This window comes from Ambystoma mexicanum, chromosome 2p (genome assembly GCF_040938575.1).
Source record: "Ambystoma mexicanum isolate Mex_15411 chromosome 2p, UKY_AmexF1_1, whole genome shotgun sequence".
Lineage (NCBI taxonomy): Eukaryota > Metazoa > Chordata > Amphibia > Caudata > Ambystomatidae > Ambystoma > Ambystoma mexicanum.
Genome location: NC_090923.1, coordinates 991,035,283 through 991,060,405, shown reverse-complemented (window position 1 = coordinate 991,060,405; position 25,123 = coordinate 991,035,283). Strand labels below are relative to the sequence as shown.

The 25,123-nt window shown below is 49.8% G+C and overlaps 1 protein-coding gene across 1 annotated transcript in view; it reads left to right on the top strand.

Annotated features, from left to right (window-relative positions):
- Positions 1-25,123, top strand: part of SART1 (spliceosome associated factor 1, recruiter of U4/U6.U5 tri-snRNP) — a 1,237,846-nt gene that overhangs the window by 221,706 nt on the left and 991,017 nt on the right. Inside the window, exons 3-5 of the mRNA XM_069644803.1 lie at positions 4,408-4,463; positions 4,741-4,867; positions 17,747-17,852. Of these exons, the coding sequence (XP_069500904.1) occupies positions 4,408-4,463; positions 4,741-4,867; positions 17,747-17,852 (289 nt within the window). The remainder of the gene's footprint in view (positions 1-4,407; positions 4,464-4,740; positions 4,868-17,746; positions 17,853-25,123) is intronic.

Below are 25,123 nucleotides of genomic sequence, written 5' to 3'. Positions count from 1 at the left end.
AGAAGGGACAAATTCCCTTGATTAGTCACAGTATCCATTGATTGATGGTGTCAAACTGCAGAAATATCTACTACTGCCAAAAAAACGGTCCCACCCTGACCCATGTGTGAAAGGGTCATCTACCTGATGGTGCCGAGGAGATTGGACCCTCCACCCCTTTCTGCCTCTGGTTAGGGGCATACAGATGTGGGGTGTGGGAGTTGGCAGGGCTTAAGTCACAATCCCTTCTTTTGGTGCCTGCGTGCATGAAACAAGTACTCCTTGTCTTGCACCCTGCCTGTACTGCACGATGCTCGCCTGACTGACTCCCCTAGGAAAGTGCAGTTTCTGCAAGACTAAGAAGTAGCAAACCACTCTCTGGGGGGGGAAAAACAGCAAGTGACCTCCAGTCCGCAAAATGACCTGAACTCGAGCAGCGACTACACCCAAGCGCAGCCTGCCATACACCCAGGGAGCTCTCTCACAAACTAGTCAAAGGGGCAACACACTTGGCAGGGAACACCCTCAATGCAATTTTCATCAAGGAAAAACTCCTCACCACAGCACCGCCAATACAAATGCTGTGGAGCGACCACCTCTTCATCCCATTTGTGATCACTCTGCCTACTCAACTCTGCATCCAACCTCCTAAACTCACAACCACCACAAAAAGAAACTGGAAACACGTCAAAGCAACCTATTCGAACAACTGGAGTTAACCAAACCTTCAACTACAGAACTAGAGCTAGCTGACCTAGACTGGAAAGCGGAGCTACTACACAAATGGATTGCAGATACAATTGACAAGATCGCCCCAGAAAAACCATTCACCCCATCAAAAAAAAGAACAATGGCAAAATGGTTCAGCCCACTATTAAGCACCATGAAAAAGGAAAACCGAGATGGAATTGGAAAGGAGGAAAGAATACAACCCAGACATAAAAACACTGTTCCAGAAACAAATCCGCGCATACAAGAAGGAAATTCAAAAGGCAAAGAGAAGGCATTATGATGTCAGAATCACCAATGCCACCAAAACACAAAAAGAAATGTTTAACATCATGAGAAACCAACCAGGATGCGATAACGCCCCAACCCCCTCGGAGAAACTATGCAACGACCTGGCAGACCACTTCAAGAAAAAAATCAATGCCATCTGACAAACCATACAAATGAGACCAATCAAACACAACCAAACAAACCTAACACAGAACCACAGCACAAACTCAAACTTTCCTGAAATATCAGCAGAGGCATTAGCAATGCTGGTAAAACACAGCAAGAAAGCTGGATCACCCATGGATCCCTGTCCCCTGGACATTTACAAATCAATCCTCGCACAAGGAACGCCAGCAGAATATTACAGAAACCTTCTAAATCTATCACTAGCAACAGGAACTGTACTGAGGACCTTCAAATCAGCATATATCGAACCACTTCTGAAAAACACAAGTGGCGACGTAGAAGACCTCTCCAACTACAGGCCGATCTCAAACATTCCCTACTCGGCAAAACTCCTGGAAACCTACGTATATAAACTAACCCAAGAACACGTAGAAAAACACCACCTGCTAGACCAAGCTCAAGTCGGTTTCTGACCTGCAAGAGTAACGGAAACAGCACTTCTATCAATCTGGGACGACCTAAAAACGAACGCAGACTCGAACACAACCTCAGCCCTTATTCTGCTCGACCTCTCTGCAGCCTTCGACACAGTTAGCCATGACACCCTAACCAAAACACTAGAAGACCTAGGCATAACTGACGCAGCACTACTCTCGACCAAATCATTCCTAGCAGACAGAACAGAAACCGTATGGATTAAACCCTTCAAATCCACTCCACGAGTCAACGACTGTGGAGTGCCACAAGGCTCCTCACTATCACCACAGTGCTTCAACATCTACCAGACTCCAGTTATCAGAATCTTGAAAAAATACAACATTACATGCTACAACTACGCAGATGATACTCAAAATCATCTACAAAATCAAAGACACCAATTCCGATCAGTCAACCCTAATTGACTGTCTAAAAGAAGTCTTCAACTGGATGAATGCCAACAAACTGAAAACCAACCCAGGAAAGACCGAAATCATGATCATATCCAAAGACCAAGAGAAAGAAACCACCATCCTGTGGCCAACGGAAATGGGAACCGCACCAACACCATCTAATGTATTAAAAAATCTGGGAGTCCTAATGGACAACACCATAACCTTAGAACCACAAATAAATGCAACAGTCAAATGTTTTTTCCTCTTCTTCACGCACAAAACACTAACTATCGTCGCTCTCATCATGTCAAGTAATCGACTATGCAAACAGCCTCTAACTCTGAATACCTCCTGAAGAAACTACAACGAATCCAAAATGCAGCGGCCAGACTACTCCTCAAACTATCCAGACGAGACCACATCACTTCTGCCTTAAAAACACTACGCTGGCTCCCAGTAAAACATTGCATCACCTTCAAAACAATGTGCATAACACACAGAGCAATCAGTGGACAAGGAGCAGAATTCCTACAAAAGAAAATAACAATCTACAAGCCAATGAGACTCTCAGGTCAAGCAATGAAATCCGCCTGGAACTAAAACCATACCTTAAGAATACACTTGGAGGTACCTCCTTCTACCACTTAGCCGCAAAAACCTGGAACATCCCAAAAGAAATGAGCACCAAAGATCACCTAAAATTCAGGAAATTACTAAATAACCTGGCTCTTCAACACCACAGACTCGAACTGAAAACCGAAACAGAAAGGAAAAAGGATGACTAAAATGGCAAGGACACTGACAGGTCCCAGAACAGACAGGGTAGCACCCAGTGCACCTGGATGGGTGACGCCGGGTAGAGTGAAACACAGGCGACACCCAGGGAGACCGAGTCAACAACTCCTTAGTTGCTACCAGATACCACAGTGTTGTAGAATTGTCGGGATATTGGCAATCATCACTCTAGCTGAGTTGTGGACATTGACAGGTGCAACGGCTATACGAGTAGGAAGGGAGGACAGATGGGGCTGTGTTGGAGGCTGATGGAGTTGGGGGACAGATGGGGAAAGGGACCTTGAATGCTGTACAGTCCCAGATCAGAACAGAGGTGCAGGGGTGCTCGCACACCTCATCTGGGGAGACTACGGAAGCCCAGCGACTCTATTCAGGATAGAGATGCCAACTAACCAATTCCACTAACAATTTCTGCTTCTCCATACACCTCTTAAACTCAAAACCAAACGCAACCACAAACCTACCGCACAACAAACCGCACAAACTTAACTACATTGCAACAACAAAACAAAAACACACATGGACTCGCACAACAGTACACAGTGACAATGACTAGCGGCAGCAAACACCCCAGGCCCAGCCAACGGACCCACCGGGCTGAGTGCGCCAAGAGCACATCACTTCTCTCTTGCACTTTTCCAGCTTCCTCCCACTAACTCGCCCTCCCTTCCTCTTTCAGAGCCGCCAGGGGACCATTCCGGTGGTGATGGTGCGCTGTACAAATGTCCTTTAACATTAACAAACTGGGACATTGAAACTCATTTGTTGCTACAGCAGGCCGCCATTGCTCCGAACCGGCAGATCCACATATTCGAAGAGGGCGGGGCTTAAGGCCCCTTTTTTATGTTTTCACTCACCTGTAACCACACCCAGGAGAATAAGGATGGCAGCAGTTTGCGCGGGGAACCAGGTGAGCGAGGGGGTGAGGGCGGGGGTGAGATGCAGTTGAAGTATTGGTTGGTGAGAGAAAATGTTGCTTGTAAGTCTGCCTGGAAACTATGAGACTGAAACTGATGCTGTAGGGAGATGTTAAGGGGAGTAGAAGAGTGAAAGGAGGCTGACTGGGATAGTACTAGGCAGAGTAGTAGTGTGGGGAGAGAAGTAGTGTGGGAGGAGGAGAAGTAGTAGTGGGGTGCGACGGGGCATATTAGAAGAGTAATATCGAAGGGTGAAGGTAGATGGTAAAGAGGAAGAGCAAAAGGAACATCGGCGGGAGAGTAAGAAAGTGCAAGGGAGAGGAGGATTAAAGGACCTAGAGAGAGGAGAGGACCACAATGGCGGGGACGTGAAGGACCGATGGTTCATTTGTCTCCTTTCTCCAACAGAATGGCAGACTTGGTGTTGCAGGCAGTTAGACAGTCGGAGTGTTTAGGATCTGGATAATTTTATCTCTATATTGAAAGGGCATCACTCTGGTTTTGCTCATAAATAGGAGAGGATTAATTGTTTTATAGATGAAGAAAACATTTATTTTTGCCAAATAAAAAACTAGTTGGTTCTTCTGAGTTGTAATCCTTCTTAAACTTTTGTTTCATTGTTCTGCTGTGTTTCATGTAGTTTGCGAAATTTGACTTTTTCAAGCTTTGGTCCTGCCTGGAACAACCACACAATCTCATCTGTTTTCTCCTTTATGTAGCAAACTACGAGCAAAGCTTGGCCTGAAACCACTTGAATTGAACACAGTCAAACATGGTGAGTCTAACTTAATTTATTTTACGGATCTTGACCTGGCTTTTTCATTTTTAATGTTCTCCAAGTAGATTCTAAAAGCCAAATTGTTGTTCACACCATTACTCATTATCCTTTCATTTTTTTTATTCTCTAATCCTTGCATGCCTGGTTAACTCATTCATTCTCCCCATTACCCATAAAATCATCTTCGCCTTCCCTCCATGAAGTATTAGCTTGATTTGGGGTATAAATTAAGCTGTTAAAGTTTGACGTGCCTGTTTTCCTTTTGTCTGTACAGAGGTCGGCAGTAAAGAAGACCCTGTTGCTGCCGAGGTTATCAACCCCATTGCTCTGAGGCAGCGCGAGGAGCTCCGTGAAAAATTAGCTGCAGCAAAGGAGAAGCGTCTTTTGAACCAAAAACTTGGGTAAGGGGTTAACAACTGAAAAGTTAAGATCTGACAAAAGACCCGGAGGTAGTCATCTAAAAGTCAGTTCCACAAAGAATCTACGTTTCTGTAGTACTGAAAATGTGGACTTTACATTTGCTTTTTGTTTATTTCCTGATGAGCGTCCCATCTTTCTTCCTCTTTATTTTTCATTTTTTCTTTTTCACATTTTACTGTAACATTTTTTGATTTTCTTTTTTTCTCTTCCTTAACAATCATGTTTGACTTGTGTATATGCTTGTCATTTATTTCTGACACCAGACATTTCGTATGAATTTTATTTTTTCTCATTGTCTTGTGCCTTCTGTTTTTAATAGACCACTAACTTGTTCTGCAACTCAAAAGTATACCCATACTATGGTGTTGTGTTTTAACTACAGAAATATTTGTCTTGTCTTTCTCACCTATTTTACTATTGCTCCTTGTTTATAATGCAACGATGCTGAGGTTTTGTGCCTTCCCAGTTAGTTATTCATTTTTGGCTTAATAAAATCTTAAGCAGTGAAATGGGAAAATCTTTAAAAACGCTTTGTGTATATGCAGAATATGCGATGTCTGCAAAATCATAGTAAGCTGAAACACCCTCTTGCCATTCACCGCCCCCCCCCCCATCCAAAGATCTCCCCCTTTTCCCGATCCCTTACCTCCGTCCCCCCCATCCCTGCACCATCACCACCCCATTCCCACCCAATCCCCTCCCTTCATGGGGATTTTAAATTCGCTGAGGAAAATAAATTGTTGAGCATCTGGCTCCAGTCCATTGTAACCCCTTCCTCCTGCTTAGGGTCCCTGGCTTTCTGTAAGATATCTAACTCTGCCATCCCCCACCTATGGACATCCACCATCCATTGTACCACTGATGGACCTTGGGCTATTTTTCCAGGCCGTGGCAATCCGCTGTTTAGCCTAGTATCAACATAAACTGGATCAAACAATTTTGTACTATGTCGTTATACCCCACTAGCATACCTTTGGGGTACAGTCGGTGCTAGGACCTAGCAGCCCTTTCATCTTAGAAATCACGTCTCCCCAGCATTGCACTATCACCGCGCATCCCCCATATGTGCCAGTACCACATTGAGGGCAATCCTGACTAAGGTTGTTGTTCATTGCATGGACTTTGGCCGGTGTCACATAGACTCTGTGTAATATGTTAAACTGAATAATTTGAAACTGGGTATTCCTGGAGACCTTTACAGACCTGCTCCCTAATCCATTCCTCAGGTTCCTCGGGTATCTTCACCCCCCCGCATCCCATACTGCGGCCAACCTTCTAGTCACTGCCCCATATGTCAAATGCCCTTTTGGGACCCTGTATCGAGTGCTCCACTCCACAAACTGCATCAATTTCCCATCCTCCAACAAGTCTTGCCTTCAAATCAGAAATCCCCAACCTCTTAAGTGCCAATCGTAACTTTGGGTCTACACTCCATGGCAGGTCTGGACTGTATAATCCTGTCACCTGCAGCCTCCCTAGAGACATTTTCCATATTACCTGCACCATTTGAATCGCATTAGTCTCCCCTTTACCTCCCAACGCACCTCACAATTATTCCACCTCTTGTCAGGATGCTGGGAGCACTCCTAACTGCCCGTCAGCGATCCTCCCTCAGCATCCCCCATGTCAATACCGCCTGTAGCTGAGCCGCCATAAAGTACAGCTCGTAATCTGGTAAGCTGCAGCCCCCGCCCGAATGCAGAGCCGCAAAAGTCGTTAAGGAGACCCCCCCCCTATCCCTGCATGCCACAGCAGTTTCTCCCACTTTTTTGTCCATCTCAAAGAATACCTTTTTGATCATATAGGGAATATTAGTAAAATAGTAATAGCCTTGGTGGTATCCCCATTATACATAGCGCCACCCTCCCCATCAACGATAGCTCTCTCCGACAATGCTCTGGCAGTATTATACACAATTGTATCTTCCGTCATGGAAAATTTGGATCCCCAGGTACCAAAATTATTCCCCTTCCCAGCGTATCCCCCAATTCGGGAGATCGAGATCACAGCCCCGTAGGCCCCCTAGTGGAAACCAGGGACTTTTCTTATTAATCTGAAATCCTGGCAGCGTCCTGAAGTTACCTAGTATTTCAAGCACCATTGGCATATTGTCCCGCAGGTTCCCCAGATACAATAGCAGATCTGCATATAGTGAAACTACATGTCTCACCCCTCCGACTAGAATCCCTGCCCCACCCATCTCCTTCCTTCAAAACTGCGCCAGCGGCTCCAGGGCCATGGAAAATTAGATTGGTGAAACTGGTCACCTCTTTTGCGTCCCTCTGCCCAGGGTCCACTGCTTCGACACCCAGTCATTAGCGTACTGCTGGTCTGTTATACAGCAACCTCAACCATCGGCAGACATAAGTCCCAAACCCAAAGGCTCCCAGCACGTTAAACAGCCATTCACATTCTAAAAAGTCGAAGGCCATCATTGCATCAGGACGTCCGAGCCATTTCCCCGTCGATTTTCTTTAACCTGGTCTATAGTGTGGTGCAAACAGATGTTCATAGTTGTATTCCGGCCTCCAATGAGGCTGCACTGGTCAGGATGTACTAATATCGATGCCAGCCTTGCCAATCTGGCGGCCACATTTTTGCCTAGATTCTTTGCATCCACATTCAATAATGAAATGGGGCGATAGGATGCACCGTCCAGGGGGTCTTTCTGCTCTCTTTTAGCAGAACTGTTCTAACTTTCATCGAAGCAGGAAGAATCCATGTCTCCAAGGCTTCATTGTACACTTTCTTCAACCGTGGGACCTGCAGGGTCACAGTAAAACTATTTTGAAGCCATAGCTTCCTGGAGCTCTACTATTCCTCATCGCTTGCAACGCCCCCACATATATCCAATTTCTTCAATTGGTCTTTCCAACCCCTCCCTGAGATCTGCATCCAGAACCGGCAACTGAATCAACTAGCAACTCATCCGCCTCCCTTGAGGAATATGTCCCCTCACTCGTATATAGCGATTGATAGAAAAGCCTGAAAGCTTCATTGATCCCTTCCTGGGTGCAGGTCAGTTCCACCGACTCCTTCCGGATTGCACAGTGGTATGTCGCAGTTGCTCCCGACTGAGCAGCCAAGCCAGGAACCTTCTTGCCTTGTTCCCTGGCTACTTAACAAGTTAGACAAGGAAGTCTGCACCTCACAATGAGAGGCCAATGCCCAAGCCAATTCCCCACTTGTCTGCCACCCTATGGCCCTGACCCTCTCCAGATCCCCCACTTCCCTTTCAACGCGTCTTGTAGTTCCAGTCTGATCCCAGTCACGTTAGATATGCATAACCCCCTGATAGCTTTGAGAGCCTCCCATAGGGTCCCCGTTGTCTCCACCCCCCGCCCCTCAGCCTTGAACAGCTCCATCTGCTCCCTCAATTCCACCTTGAATGCCCCATCCTCTTAGGCTGCTGTCTGTAGTCTTCATAACCGTCTCGGCGATCTTCGCCACAATCCTCGCATCTGTGTCACCAGGGGGGAATGGTCAGACGGGTTCTGACCCAAATATTCTGTTCCGTTAAAGGAATGAAAGTCCTCTGCCCCAACAAAGATATAATCCAGGTGGGCGAGAGCCATCGACCCCCGAGAAATGGGAATAGCCCTGTTCTTGCCCATGCGCTTCCCTCTACAAGTCTACCAAGTCCAGACCCTGGACTACCTTTCGCAGCCTCACTGCTGCTTGCCGTTTCAACTGACCTGACCTCCCTGTGCTATCCGAGTCGGGGTCTAGCAAACAGTTGAAAATCCTCCCCTTGCCCCCCCACCTATGTTCCCCCATCAGATCCAGTACAGCAGGGAAATAATCCTTGTCTACATTCGCACGTAGGAGCACCACACATCTTCCTCCCTGCCAGGGCGCCTGTGAGCACCACAGTCCTCCCAACCTCATCCATTTTAAGAGGTGCCCCTGTCGCCACCCTAATCGGGACCCCCCTGGCATAAGAGGAGTAAGACATGCCCACTACTATTCCACCGCCGGACCCCCAACTGCCTCCAAAGCACTTCCAGATCTTTCTGCATCATGTCGGTCTTGTGAAGCAGAGCTACCTGGACCCCATACCGTCTAAGGAATGTTCTTAATCGCTGGCGTTTAAGCCACTTCCCCAACCCTCAGACAGTCCAAGTCCTGATCCTCCGGCAATCACCCCCCCATGCTTGGTCCCCATGAATCTCCCTCTATTCCATTCCGTCCCCTACTGAAACAAACACCCTGTGTTGTCTGTTTCCCCCAACACAAGCAGTGATCCATCAAACCTATGGGCGCTGACACCCCCTCCACCTACCCCCTCAACAACAAACAGTCCCCAGTCAACCATTCCAGGGACCTTCAAACCTGTCCCACCCTCCCCCACCCTCTTGCCTGTCCCCCCTCCAACAAAGCCCCCCCCTGCCTGTGCCCCTTCCCATCCCACTGCCACCTCACACCCATCGCCCACCCCTTCCCTCCCCATCCATATGACCCCAGGGTCATCCCATTCACTTTATCCTCTCCTCCTGTGAATAGGCAACCATAGGCTTGGGATCTCGTCCTGCCCACCAGTCCAACAAATCGCATCAATGTCTCACTGTCGCTTCTCTCCTCAGCCTGCCATCAAGGCCCTCTCCTGGGCCCCTCACCAGCCTCTGAGTCCTCCCTATCCTAAGTCACATTCAGTCTCCAGTGTGCAGAGCTACCCCAATCTCCCCACCCCTCGCCACTATCTCTCCATTGACCGGGGTGTCGCCTACCAGGCCCACACCTTCGAGGGGATTTGGTCCTCCAACGTATTCCATATCTATGACCGTAATCACCACAGCTGTGCTGCTTCGGAAAATCCTTCGGCGTCTGCATCCTGCGTCGATGTAGATACGCCGTCCTCGAGGGCCTCCGCCGAGCCGACGTCACTGGATGTTATAAGTAGGACACACAACGCCCGTAGCCTCAGTTCCGTTTTTTTCCGATTCTACTGAATCCTGTTCTTTCGGTTCTTCGAACCCGTTTCTTCATTGCTATCGAATATGTCGTCTTCGGCTTCTTCCACCCCGTGGTCCGGGTTTAAGAAGTGTCGGGTGTGCGGGTCCAAGATGTTGCTGACGGATACGCACGACGCTTGCCTCTGGTGCCTCGGGGAGGACCATGATATGGACGACTGTGTCGACTGCCAATCGCTCACATCACAGGCCTTGCAGGAGCGTAAGAAGAAGCTGTCGGTCGGTAAGGTGGCCAAGCCCCGGAAGTCGCGTTCCACTGGTCTTTCGACGGACGATTCGAGGGGCGACTCTCTGCATCGTCGTCGGGAGTCTGGGGGTTCTCGGTCTGGGAGTCTGTCCTGCCATTCCTCTGCCTCTTCGAGGCACTCCAGGAAGCGCCGTCACCGGTCACCTTCCCCGTCCTCTTCTGAGGACTCCGCCTGTCGGCGGGTTGCTTGTCCCAACAAGCATTCCACTCCTGAGGAATGGGATTCCTTCCGAAAGGAGATGTTGGTGATTTTTCAATCGCAGGGCTCGGGTCCGTCCGTGCCGTCTGAGGACGCCGGTCATGGCCGTGCTAGAGACACCGCTCGTCCGCCTTCGGACTTGAGCAGTCGTCGCGACCACCGGGCGCCATTGAGGACCCGGTCGGACAATGATGGTCGCTCTAGACATGCCCGTTCCAGGTCCCGGTCCTCAATGCCATCGAGACCGTGTGAACCTGTGAAGTCTTCGAGGAAGACATCGGCGGCGCCAAGATCGTCGATGGACTCTATCGAGGCCCTGCCTCCGAGGAAGTAGCCCAGGCTGTCGAGACATGCTCAGGGCTCCGCCCTCGAGGCCTGTGTCGAAGCTGTCGGCGCTGCACTCGACGTCTTTCGAGGCGGTTTTGTCTGGGATGCCTCGTGGTACGAGGGAACCCCCTAGAAAATCTCTGGCTAAGGCAAAACCTGTCTTTGTTCCTTTTTCGGTTCCCTCTTCCAGCCTCTGGATTATATTTCTGAGGTGGATGAGGGGTCTGAGGAAGGGGTGGTTCCTGCAGAGGTCCCTGATGACATTGTTTCTGGTCATAGCCAGCTTGAGGAGCTGCGCCAGTCATTGCGTGACGCCAGTGTGCTCGACACCTCTCCGGAGGTGGAATTTGGTAGGCCTGAGCCTGGCACGCATGCCGACTCTTATCGGCGCCTGATGTCGAGGGTCACGGATTACCTGTTGTGGTCTGCCCCTCCTGGGGATTTTCAGCAGGATGACCTGATTGATATCCTGGACCAGGGTCCACCAACTGACCTGGTGCTGCCATTCCATATGGCCTTGCAGAGAAGGGTGGCTGCAGCTTGGACTTCTCCGGAGAGTCTCCCGGCAGTGATCAAGTCGTTGCTGAAGAAATATCGCCCAGCCAGTGGCGACCCCTGCTACTTGACCACGCACCCCACTCCGGAGAGTTTGGTGGTGCAGGCGGCTACAGTCCCCGCAAAGCAGGCGTCTAACCCTACCATCCCTCCTGATGGGGACGACAAACGTTTTGATGGCCGGGCGAAGAAGGTATTTTCTTCTGGGGGTATGGCGCTTCAGGCTGCCAACTCCGTTTGTGCCTTGTCTCGTTTCACGTACACTCTGTGGAACTGTATTTCCCTAGCGGCTGATCATATTCCCGAAGGGGAGGAACGGGATGGTTTCTTTGCTATCGTTCAGGATGGCAAGGATGCCATGTGTGAATCTGTTCGGTCGGGTCTGGACATGGTTGATTGCCTCAGCCGGTCCATGGCGGCGAGCACCGTAATGCGCAGGTTTGCTTGGTTGCGGAAGTCGGGATTTGCTCCTGATGTGCAAAGCCGGCTCCTCAACATGCCCCTTGATGGTGACCATCTTTTTGGCAGCAAGGCTGACGAGAGTATTGAGAGGTTGCAGACCTCCAAAGCTGCAGCAAAGTCGTTGGGCGCTGCAGTTCGCCAACCTCTGCCTTTTCGTCCTAGGGGACAGAAATGGAGGGGAGGTTCCTTTCGATGTTACTCGTCCTTTAGTAAATCGAGAGTAGCTGCAAGTCAAAGGGGCAACCGTAGGAGTGCCAGAGGTGGTAAACAAGGTACTCGAGGTGCCAAGGCCGCACGTGCAGTTGCCTTTTTGCCCTCAGGCACTGCCGCAGCCGCTTCAGCTCAGTCCTGAGGCCCATGCTTCTCCGGTTGGGGGATGGCAGGCGCAGCATCTGGTAGAATGGCGTGCCATTACTTCAGATGTGTGGGTTCTGGAGATCATAACCCACGGCTACTGTCTTCCTTTCTGGCAGAGGCCTCACGACAATCCACCAGGGAACCTCTCTTTGAAGAGTCCGGATCCGCTCCTTTCGCAGGAAATTCAATCCCTGCTGGAGAAAGGCGCCATAGAACTGGTGCCTGTAGCGGAGAGGAACAAGGGTTGGTATTCCCCTTATATTTTTGATTGTGAAGAAAGACTGAGGATTGAGACCCATCATGGACTTGCGCGGTTTGAACAAGCTCCTCAGGAAGGACAAGTTCAGGATGGTTACTCTTTCTCAAGTCCTCCAGGCCCTTCAACTTCAGGACTGGTTGGTGTCTCTCGACCTCAAGGACGCTTATTTTCATGTGCCGATCCATCCAAAGCACAAGAAGTACCGGAGGTTCGCGGTTGGCGACTCGCACTTTCAGTTTCGGGTCCTGTTGTTCGTATTGAACTCCGCCCCAAGGGTCTTCACCAAGCTCATGGTGGTTGTGGCAGCACATCTCAGGAAAGGGGGGATTCACGTCTACCCCTACCTGGACGATTGGTTGATCAGGGTGTGCTCTCCTGAGCAAGTCCTGGATCATCTGTCCGTCACCTGCCACTCCCTTCAAGTTGAGGGAGAAGCCCAGCTTGTGAAGTCCCATTTGACACCAACTCAGAGGCTCCAGTACATCGGAGCAGTGCTTGACACATCCCTGGGGCAGTGTTTCCCTCCCCAGGTGAGGGCTCACCACATTGAGCAGATGGTGCACAAGTTTCAACATGCCCAGAGTCTCCCAGCGTTCGAGTTCTTGAGGTTGTTCGGCCTCATGGCATCCTGCATTCTTCTGGTGCCAGAGGCCAGGTTGTGGATGAGATCTCTGCAATGGGCTCTCAAGATGCAGTGGTCACAGTCCTCCGGCAGGATATCGGACCCCGTTCAGGTGCTGCCCTCGGTCGCCCAGGATCTTCTGTGGTGGGCCGTTGAAGGCAATCTGATGAGCGGGGCTCCATTTTGGCTACCCTGGCCGAGGTGACGATCGTGACAGACACATCCCTCACGGGATGGGGAGCTCATGTCAACGAGTTGACAGTCGGCGGTCGTTGGTCTCTGTCAGAGTCCAGACTCCATATCAATCTGTTGAAGCTGAGGGCCGTCGGGCTTGCCCTGAAGGCTTTTCTGCCGACTGTGCGAGGAAAGAAGGTCCGGATTCTGACGGACTACACAGTGGCAATGCACTACCTCAACAAAAAGGGGGTGGGGGGGGGCAGGGTCTCTTCCTCTGTGCAGGGAGGCGATGCAGCTCTGGTTCTGGGCTATCCAGCAGGGAATTTCGATTTCGGCAGTTCATCTGGCCGGAGACGAAAACGAGATGGCGGACGCTCGGAGCAGGCAGAGCGCGATCTTTCACGAGTGGGAGTTGGCTCAGGAGATTCTCCTGGAGATCTTCGCCCTTTGGGGGACCCCTCAAGTGGTTCACTTACGCCTCCAGTGTCAACTGGAAGTGCTAAAGCTTCTGCTCGCAGGAATTTCCTCCAAGAGGAGCCTTAGGAGACTCGTTCGTGGTGGAGTGGTCATTCACACTGCTGTACGCGTTTCCTCCAGTCCCCGTCATCCCGCAAGTGCTGCGGAGGTTTTGGAGGTTCGGTTCCCAGATGATCCTCATTGCTCCAGCATGGGCCAGGAGGACGTGGTACCCGGACCTTCTCGACATGTCCATCTGCCCTCCACGTCATCTTCCCTACCGAGACGATCTGCTCTCACGGGAGGGGGGTCAGGTTCTCCATCCAGAGGTCCGATCCCTCAACCTTCACGCTTGGCTTCTGAAAGGTTGAGGTATAAGGAATGGGACCTCCCTGAAGACGTGATGGAGGTGTTGCTTTCTGCCAGACGGCCGGCAACTAAGTCCCTGCACCGTTGCCTTTGGAGAAAGTTCTACGACTGGTGCAGGGTTCAGAATGTGGATCCTCTTTCATGTGACATTCCTGTAGTTCTGTCTTTTTTGCTTTCTTTAGCCCACAGGGGCTTGCAAGTGGGTACCATTAAGGGTTACCTGGCGGCGCTGTCCATATTTAAGTGCTCGTCTGAGGAGTGTTCTTATTTTAAAATTCCTTTTAATTTCTCAGTTTCTGAAAGGGCTCACTAATGTGTTCCCTCCGTTACCTTTCCAGTTGCCCAGTTGGGATTTGAACCTTGTTCTCAAGGTTCTAATGGGTGCTCCATTTGAGCCTTTACATTCTTGTCCTTTGAGACTGTTGACTCTTAAAACTGTATTTTTTGTTGCAGTCACTTCCGCTCGCAGAGTGAGTTACAGGCACATTCAGTTAAGCCACCCTTCACTGTGTTCCATAAGAACAGGGTTGTCCTTAGAGTTCGTTTGTCCTTCCTTTCTTCCGAAGGTGGTGTTGGAATTTGATTTAAGCCAGAAGGTGGTTGTTCCGGCATTTTATCCTCCTCCGCATCGTGGTAAGGACGAGGAGAGGCTCCATAGGTTAGATCCTAGGAGAGCTTTAAGTTTCTACATTTCACGCATGTCCCGGGTCAGAGTGGACGATCAGCTCTTTATTGGTCACGCTGGAAGGCGTTTAGGACAAGCTGTGACTAAGCAGACTTTGTCTAGATGGATTATCTTGGCAATTTCTGAATGTTACCGCCTGATGGGAAAGGACCCTCCTGTAGGCTTACGGGCCCATTCGACTAGGGGTATGGCTGCCTCTACTGCCCTGCAAAGTGGTGTTCCTATTCGCAACATCTGTGATGCAGCCACTTGGGCTTCGGTCCATACTTTTGTACGTCACTACTCCCTAGATTCTGTCCATGGGCACGATCTGGCCTTTGGCAAGGCGGTCCTTTACTCTGCAATTTGATTGGGCATACTAAATGTGTATATTCTAAATTCTTTTCCCACCTCCTTACGTTGGTACTGCTTTGGGAGTCTGTCATAGATATGGAATACATCGGAGGACCCAATCCCCTCGAAGAACAAGTTACTCTTACCTGGTAACGTTCTTTCGATGGGAGGGTCCGACGACGTATTCCATATCGCTCCCTCCCTTCCCCGCTACAGAATTTCTTATGCGATTGCAGCATATGTTTCCGCAAGGCTTTCTGTGGTCCTATTGGCAGAAGATTGGTGTCACACGTTCTGGGGAAAAAACTACAACTGAGGCTATGGGCGTCGTGCGTCCTATTTATAACATCCGGTGACGTTGGCTCGACGGAGGTCCTCGAGGACGCCGTATCGACGTAATCGACGCAGACGCCGAAAGATTTTCCGAGGCAGCACAGCTGTGGTGATAACTGTCATAGATCTGGAATACGTCGTCGGACCATCCCATCGAAAGAATGTTGCCAGGTAAGAGTAACTTGTTCTCCTGTGGCAATGTAAGGAACTATGATTTCCCCCCTGCAAGAATGTTCAACTTGGCCAGATAGAACATCATTTACTTAATGTCCAATTCCCTGAGGTGCCGCCAGACCCCATCAGAAGTTCTATGCTGTTTCTGCACCTCTCGGGTGAAGTCCAGGAAGATGCGCATCTTCGAGCTGCCCACCTCATAATAACCGGCCCTAGGGGACTCCTGGAGGAAAGCATCCCTGTCCGGAAGTTGAGTATCTTCGTCACTATTACTGGCTGGTGGAAGGGCTCTGCTAAGTAAAGAACTTTGAGAGCCCCTTAACTTGCAGCTTTTCCAGTATCAACCTCTCCACACTCCACACTGGGACCCTCCTTTCTCCGGTATGCCCACCAGGCGTTTATTGCACCTCTGGGAGCAGCCTTCCTCATCCTCTGCTCTCGATTCCAGAGTCTGAGTCGCTCCCACCAGGGCCGCTACCTGATTCATCAAGTTCTGCAGGTAGTCCTCCACGGTTTACTCTGTTGTACATCCATCACCCTCTCGCACACATAACAAAGGATCGCCTGCACCAGGGACACGTCCACTCCCACCTCCTTGATGCTCCCCTCCAGCGAGGTCCTGGTTGCCATTATGGCATCCATCAGCATGTCCAAAGTAACCCTTCCAGGCCTCTTTCGATGTCCCCTGTCCCTACTGTGATACTGTCTCCTGGCCTTTATTGTGTATTTTTGGGTCTGTATATTTCTCAATCTACGTTCGAGCTCTGGACCCTGCCTCTGTGCTGCCCCTCCAGCAGACAGTCTGTGCCAGCTGCCAACAAAGGAGGTCACCCACTGCTTGCACCTGGACTCCTTTCCAAAATTGCTGCTTCTGCAATCGACCCGCTCACCACATTGATGGCCTCCTTGAGTGACCCCTCCACCCCCTTTCCTGTTTCAGACTCCTATACCTCTGGAGCTGGATTCTACAGGCCCCACCGAGTGATCTCTTGCCTCTGAAGCTCTCCATCGGGCCGTTAATCTAGCGTTCGCCTGTATGTTATGCAGTTGCCGCTCTTGGGGTGCACCCCAGGGGTCCAAACCGCATTGCCACCTACGGACCAGACTGCTCCAGTGCTCTCAATTCTCACCCCAATGAGTCTGGCCTGCTCAGTTTGCCGCCTTCTGTCCTTCAGCATCCATCCTCTGTAGTATCAAAGTAGTCCCTGGGGGGTGGGTATCCGCAGAAATAATCAAATCCAAAAATACCTGATGAGAAATGACCATATTTGGTAGAATTTGTTAAATATTTTTTTACATTTTTAATAATGTATATATGTGGGCTAGAGTAAGGGTATAGGTGAAGGTAGGGGGAAGTGAAGTGGGGTTCAGTCCGAGCCTGCCTTCCCCAAGCGAGGTCTCCAGTGCCAGTTCCTGCGTTCTGCCCAGCCCCCCCACCCCCCTGTCCCACCCCCACCCCCCCCCCCCTCACCGGCAGGCTCACACCTGTCCTGTTCACTTTCTCAGTTACCGGGGTGACTTCAAGACAGGCTCTCCAGTGCGTGCCCAGATGCCTCTATCCGTGATCCACCCAACTGTGGATCAGTACTGCAGCATCTGCCCACAGCACCCACAGGGGGCAGCCTGCATCATCTCGCGGGTTGCTGGTCTAGCACATTTTCCTCTGCTGTGTTGCTGGCTTGGTTGGCTCTTTTTATCCCGCTGCTCCAGGCGTAGATCCGACTCGGTATTACCAGCAAAGGCGCTGCCCTGTATCCCTTATGCCACTGTGGGGTCCCTCACTTGCCACAGTGAGATCTGTCACTCACAGAGCCCGCCGGCAGCCATCCTAGGGATCCGTACCTGAATCCAGCACCACGAGAAGTCCCGCTCTGAAAAATTTACCCTCAGAAGTTAGCTACTCTCGAGGACAACCGTGGGATCGCCAGGCATTACACTTGCCTGCCACTCACAGCACACTCAAAACGATGCCTTTTTGCCACAATTTATCCCGTATATTTGCAGGCGGCCCCGGGAGCTCCAGAAGATCACATTTGCATGATGTGCCCGCTGGCCACGCCCATATCGACGACTTGCATTTTCAATCCCTCATTTCCGGTCCATCGTGAACCTTTTGTAATTATGCCTTACACTTTTGTTCGGAACATGCAATAGCAGTGTACTATACTGCATTGAAGTGTTTGCTCTTTGTTGAACAGAGCATAATATTGCACAGATACCACATGGTTTCACAAATATGGTCAATGAGCTGTCTGAGTAAAGCCTTACTGTCAATGCTCTTGCTGGCTTAAGTTTGTCTTGTGGCCTCGCATTCATGCTTGTATTCGCCTTACAGGAAGGTCAAGTCCCTGGGGGATGATGATCTCTGGCTGGATGATGCCACATCTTGGGTTGAGAAGAGCAGGAAGATCCAGGATGAGAGGGACCAGGCTGAGAGAAGGGTGAGCATTGAGATTGAATTGGTGATTTTCTCTATGCACATTTTTTGCTTGGTTTGGGATTTGCAGAATAACTGTCCCCCTAATCATGGTGGTTAATATTGTGACCAGGTCATGACCCTGTCACAGTGATGCGGAAGGGGAGATTGCCGGGCCCCCAGCCTCTGAGACCCTGTTGTGTGCCATGCATGGGGATACTTGTGCTGCTCGCAAAGTACCTCCCAGCACATTTTTGGGCCAGTGTACACTATTCCATTTCAGAAGGCCCACTCTCACTGTGCACCTGGTAGCAACGGAAAAACGCTGGACTGAAGCCAAGAGAGCAGACTCCATAAGTACCAGGAAATTGATTTTCTATTTCCCTGCCAAACAGCAAGAGGCCAGCAGAAAATGAACTGGGCGTGAAGAGAGCTTGCATGTATTGAACAGGAAAGACACACACAAACTGACTTGTCATCCCTCCTCCTCCACCTCCCCCCGGGGAACTGAATTAGGATTAAACTCCCCAACAACTGAATAAAGACACTGGGAGAGATGGCGACCTCAAACTTTGGCTGCTTCAACACTAGAGACATTTTCCAAAACCTTGTTAGAAAAGGGGCACTTGGAGGGGCAGTGTGTTTTTATTTATTTTTGTAAAGCTTCTCACCTGTGTAACAGTCCATGGGGAATAGACGGGCAAAGATTGGTTCTTGCTCAGTGAAGGACTGCAGCCAATGGGATCGGGAGGCAGAACCACAGTAGGAAAGGAGACGGGAGGAAGATGACTTATACTTGCCTCTTTATTTGGGTGGGGTTCCCAGGCCCATATTTCTTTGCTTTGGTGGACGTGGTTCATTTTCCTGCCAAGTACTGCAACAAGGAGACTTGCCTATGTGTAATTAAGGTCCCAGACCCTTCTCTGTTTTTTGGGGTTCCCCTCTTATAGTTATTGCGTGTCACTGTGGCACCTCTATGCCCCTACAGTGAGCCTGCAGCCGTCTGCTTTCATCTAGGCTGTGAGGGAGCTGCCTCTTCCCGCCAGTTTTTTTTGTAGCATCTAAAAAAATATTGTCTTTTTTTTCTTTTGTTTAATGCAGGGCTAGCATGTGTATGGCTCTAGCCCCGCCTTGGAGCCCCGCCCAACACATCACCCATCAGTCCTTTTCTCAGTGTGGCCGGGATCGGACATACTTTGTATCCGTGGAAATTCTATTTCGTCCTGCTTTTGTCAAAATCTGCTGTAGTTCCTTTTCGTCCGCCTATGCTGGGAGTGCAAGGGCTTTGCGTCATGTGTCTCCTGTGGATGTCTATATGCAGCGGTGGACCATCGCAACCTTTCCCTCGAGTGTTTGGGTCTGGAGCATCGGAAGAATTTGTGCTTCTGCTGCGATTCCCTTTTGGTCCGGGCAATCGAACGAAGTCTGAACAACCTGACGGAGAATTGACCGATACAAGGTATGAACATTGTGTGTAACGGCGATGAAAGCTATTTAGGTTACGGGAGCCTGAGAAATCCAAGAGTGCAAGCTGCCACTGAAAAGGGGACTTGGGGTGATCCAAACAATGTTTATAACGGCTACAGAAACTATCAGGGTTTAAAAGTGCCTGAGCAATCGAAGTGAACAAACTCCCTGTGAAAGGGGAAGGGAATGAGACTAACACAAATATTGTAAGCAACCGCTGGGAAATGAATCGAGGTTACGGGAGCCTGAAAAACCAGAGTGTACAAATGCCCTGCGAAAGGCGCACCGAGAAAGCAAAATGGACACTTTGAATGAAGGCTGAGCGAGTAACAGAGTACATAACTTTGATAAGAGAGGGTGATCAGAAACAACTTGGATACAAGAAAATAACTTCTACGAGGACCACAGAACCGTCCCTCATAGCGATTGGGCTAGTTAGGCATTTTGTTTCTTTTTATTTGAATAAAACCTTTGAAAATGACCCCTAATTTTCCAAGTCCTTCATGTGGTTCACCACACTAGATAAACCACGTTCTACTTTTCTACTTCTGTTCATTTCTGAAAGGTTGAACTAGCTACAACAAATTAGCAATGTGAATGTTGCCAATCCTATTGACAATTGTGAGGCTGTGGATTTCCAAGCCAGGGGAGGTTGTACCACATTAGGTGGAAAGGGTTAAAACCCTGTCCGAAAATGCATTGCTTCCATGGGCAATGTAAAGGTGCAGAATGAGGAGACGCGCAGTGGTATAGTGATTGCTGTAATCCTTTTTATTAGCATAGAAAATGTAGAGAAAAAATGACTTTGCCAATCTCTGAGGTGTTTCCCTGCCTCTACGAAAATACTAAAGGGGTCTGTCAGAATGACCTTGTAAACTAAAGAGTCCAGTGTTCTGTGTCAATCTCTAATTCTGTCCCTTACCCTAATAACTAAATTAGAAGGTTCTGTTGATGTTCTTATTCCAGGAGAAAGTCTCCCTTCTCCTGGACTGGGTGGCACACTTCTGGTTATAACTTCTTAACCAGGGGGAATGACTCCCTTTCCCTGGTCCCAATACTTCACCAACAAAAGGACTGCCTATCAATACTCTGTATCAGACAGTTCGCTGTTTCTTCACTCCATGGGAAATGATATATGGCATTTATAACGCGCCTATACACAAGTGTTTCAAGGCTCGACGAGGCAAGGGAGGGGGAACAGAGGGGAGACGGACAACTATCCTACTAGGCCAGGTGTCATTCAGATCGCAAGTGCATGGGAAGGGGAAAGGGGGGGGGGGGAAGTGCAGTACATGGGAAAATAGAATACTTTACAATAAGTAAAATATGGCCAGCAGGTGGCAAGTGCAAGGGTAAGTGCAGACATCGGGTATCAAGTGCTGGTAGTGGGACTGAAGGGATACAGAAAACAGTCCCAAATGCAGGGGTTGCCTGGATGGCAGAGCAGATGTGTTTGACTGGCGGGGGTGAGGGGGACCGGGGACCTGGGTCTGACATCAGAGGGTGGCCAGGTAACCAGTGCAGTTTCAGCCTCAGCCAGGTGGTGGTTAGGGGAGAGGAGTAGAAAAAGTAGAAGCAAAGAGAAAGGTGTTGAGGTTCTTCCGGAGATGATTCTCCTCAAGTTTCAGGGGGCAGGGAGGCTGTTCCAGAGGGAGGTCCCAGCCGAAGAAAGAGATCTAACATCAACTCGTTGCTTGGAGAAGCGACTGACCCTAAGGGAGTGTTGGAGGCGGATGAGCGAAGAGCTCGAGCAGGATTATATTTAGGAAGAAAGTTGAAGGTATTGAGGCCCCAGGCCCCAGAAGGCCTTGTGGACAATGCAGAGGGTTTTGAACTTAATCCTTGGTTGGCTTGAGGCCAAGGACAAGTCTCGCAGTTCTGTTCTGGATGAGTTGCAGAGGGCGGAGAGTGGAAGCAGGCAGATTTAGAAAGAGGATGTTGCAATAGTCCAGCCTAGAGAGAACCAGAGCTCCGGAGACGGTGAGCTTCTGGGGGAAGGAAGAATACCTCTGAGGTGCAGCTGGTAGTGCGACTTCTTAGAGATGCCAGGGATGTGAGCAGAGGAGGAGAGTGTGGAGTCGAAGATGACCCCAAGGTTTTTAGCCTTACAGTTTGGGAGCAGGATGAGGGCCAAGAGAGGCTGGCCAGAGAGTGACCGGAAGGAGTGAACGGGTGTGCCGATGAGGAGAATCTCAGTCTTACTGGCATTAAGACAGAGATCATTGTTGGCAAACCACTCCTGGATAGCAGACAGTCTGAGATGAGAGAGGAAGAAGAGGTCGCTGAGGGTAGCCTGAAAATGAGCCGTGTGTCATCCGCATAACACTGGAAGTTGGGGCAGAGAGCAGCAATGCGGTGGGCAAAAAGTGCCAGGTATTGGTTCAACAGCCAGGGAGAGAGGTTAGACCCCTGGGGAACACCACAGGTAGAGATATAGATAGAGGAAGGACCCAAGTTGGACCTGGGAGGGTCGGTCAGAAAGGAAAGAAGTCAGCCACGCCAGGGCCTGACCGGTGATCACCAGGTTATCACGGAGATGGTTGAGCAGGATGGCATTGTTGACCGTGTCAAAGGCTGAGGAGAGATCAAGTAAGATGAGGACACAGGGGGTGTTGGAATCAAGGTTGGAGAGCAGGTCTTCACCGATGTTCAGGAGAGCAGTTTCTGTGTTTCTGGCAGCTTTGAAGCCAGACTGATGATCATGGAGACAACCAACAGATTCGGTGTGAAGATTGAGCTGGGAGATGGCCAGCTTTTCCAAGAGTTTGCCCAGGAAGGGAGTGATGGGGATTTGGTGATAGTTAGCCGGGCAGGACCGGGCGGCAGAGGCTTTCTTAAGAAGAGGGCACACAAAGAAGTGCTTGTGGAGGGGGGGGGACTCCAGTGGCGCAGGAGTGGTTACATAAATCGGCCAGGGCAGGAGCCAGGGAATCAATGTGGTCCTTGATGGTTTTGGAGGAACAGGGGTGAACCTGTTTTGACGTGACTTTCATAGATCAAACTTGTCTAGAAACCTTCTCTGGGGAGAACATGGGAAAGGCAGAGAAGGAAGGAAGGAAGGAAGGAGGGAGGAGAGGTGGCTGCAGAAGGCCCAGAGGAAGAGCAGGGAGTAGAGTGAGGAGGGGGAGAGGAAGAGAGAGGGGGCAGGATGTCCTGAGTTTTAGAGATGAAGTGAGAGGCCAGGGCCATGCAGACCCCCTGGGAGCGGACAGGAGAGTTAGACTGCAGAAGGATTGGCCAGCTCCTTGCCGATTTTAAAAAGTTTGGGCGAGTTGTTAGATGCCACTGAGACCCGGCTTTGATGTGGGCCCTCTTCTTGGTGCGGACAAAGAGCCGGTATTCCCTTTGGAGCAGGCGGCAGGCCAGTTTGTCAGAGGATGCACATGAAGCATGCCATTTCCTCTCAGCCACCCTGCACTAAAGTGGCCCCCTTCCCCTGGATCACTTGTTCCCAAAACAGTACTCGTCTTGCAAGGGGAATGACTCCCTTCCCCTGGCCTCATACTCCAGTCTCTCAATTGTCAAGAGAATGACTCCCTTCTGTTGATTGTGTATTTTTCTTCAATCTGGGGGAATGACTGCCTTACACAGGCTTCTTGACTCTTGCCTGTGGATGTATCACTGCCAGGAGAATGACTCCCTTGGTATCTTGGTTACAGTCCCTTTCTTACCCTCTGTAATACTTTGGGTGAATGACTCCCTCCCCCTGATGATCCTTATTTCACTGCTTTCCTTCTTTCTCAACAGTGCATATACAAATATGATCCATGACTCTGGTTTTCCCAGTATAGCCCACTTGGTCTCCTTGCACCCACGAGGAAGATTACTTGTTCTTCCCTATTTATTTGGGGTCAGGTGTCGGACTCGTGTTTCTCTGCTTTGGTTAACTTGGTTCACTTTCCTTCCAAGTACTTCCACGAGGAAGGTGACTTGCCTCTGTAACTTTTAGGGTCCCAGACCCTTCTCTTTCTTTTTTTGGGGTTCTCCTTACCCCTCTTATAGTACTCGTGTGCCACTCTGGCACCTCTATGCCCCTCCTGTGAGCCTGCAGCCTCCTGCTTTCAGCTAGGCTATGAGGGAGCTGCTGCTGCCGCACAACTGCTGACTGTCATTGTGCCCACTCCAGCTTTCCTGTACCACCTGTTAGCTTGCTTCAAATCTCTGTACCTTGACAGGGCTTCCTCGGGCTGGCCTCGCTGCTTCACCAGGCTCTTGTCGGCAACATCTGTGGTCGTCCAGCATCTCCTGTGTTTGGGCTGCTCGACTTCCCTTCTTTTGAGCAGTTGACATAGCTCTGCTCCAGCAAAGCCCTTCAGGGAGTCTCGCAGCTACCCTGCCTGCTTCCTGCTTCCTCTGTTCCGTGTCGGTTCCTGCACAGGATTCGAGACTCCCGTGCTGGAGATTCCTTGCACCTGATGTCTCCTTTGGCTGAATTCAACAAAAGGTCTTGTCCTTTGTCCACCTTTATACTTTGTTGCACACATATTCTTGATTAAAGGGCGAAGATCTTTTGTTTCCCGGTTGTGATCGCCATCGTTCCGCGGGGCCAACTTGTTTCAGTCCTGGATGATCTTAGGTCTAGTGCTCTTTTTCGTCCCAATACTTCCCAAATAGACTAGGTTTTGGGTCTTACGACAGTAGGTGTCTACGAGTTACTGGACTCTCAAGAAGAGAAACGATGGTGAGGATATGTGGTTGTAGTTTGTCCTGGGGCATAACTTAGCTCATAGTCCCTGTCCCCAGAGGGGGAATCTCTCTCCATGAGATCCGCCCGCTGTGCACCACTTCCAGGGGGACTATTGGGTACCGGCCTCACCTCCCTGGCCTCATGGGAAGGGGCTTCCCCCTTGGCAGAGATGACGACCTCTAGCGATTTGTCACAGCAGTTAACTAAAACCAACCTAAAATTGATCTACAGCCATGGATAAAAGACCAATTACAGGTAAACTATTGTAAGTCCACATGCAGATGATTCTTCTCACCCTTTGTCTGCTCAAAGGAATACAAAGGGCAACACAGGTTATATATGAGCACCCTGCTGAAACTGTCCATTTGCTAAACTCAGTTTTTTACCAGCACAATGAAAGCTGAAAGGCTAACCTAACAAAATTACACTATAGTTTTCTCATGGAAAATAAAACCGTTTTTTAAAACCTTTGGTGAAATTGCATATTTCAGCCCTAGAAATTATATTGAAAGTAAAAAAAATTAAGGTTGGAAAGATTGGCAAAGTGACAGGTTTTAGCCCCATGAGCAGTTTACTGTCTCGCAGTGAAGGCATCTGAAGGCTGTTTGCTGATTGTTTCCAAGGCCGTTCAGCTTTGAGATTTAGCTCCACTGACACATTGAAGAAAGGAGTAAAAATCTAAATTTGGAAGAATTGACTGTGACCCTTTGTACGTTTCTTGAATAAAATGACAGTATGCTCCAAGTCATTAGTTTCTGCTTGCTTCATTACCGAGGCAGGGTCAAGCATTGTGGGTCAGCAGTTGTCCTCCAGGCTCTGGCCCTTCATGGCCCAGTGTGTGAGGAACCGGAGGGCAGCCTCCCGTCCCCGTCCCCCCCCCCCCTCCACCCCTGCACCCCATGGGTCTTCTTCTCAGGTGGCCAGGGAAGGAGGGTCATCACTTTTGGATCCCAACCCTGGGTGTGGATATGCAAAGGAAGGATCACCTTGGTGGCAGATCCTTAGAGAGTGAAAGGAGAATGTCATCAGTGAGACAGTTTCCTCAATTTATATTCCATGATGAACCATCAATCCCAGCAGCATTTATGGGATATTACTACCCTTGTCCCTCTTCCTGGGATAATACCAGAAGAACTCATTGA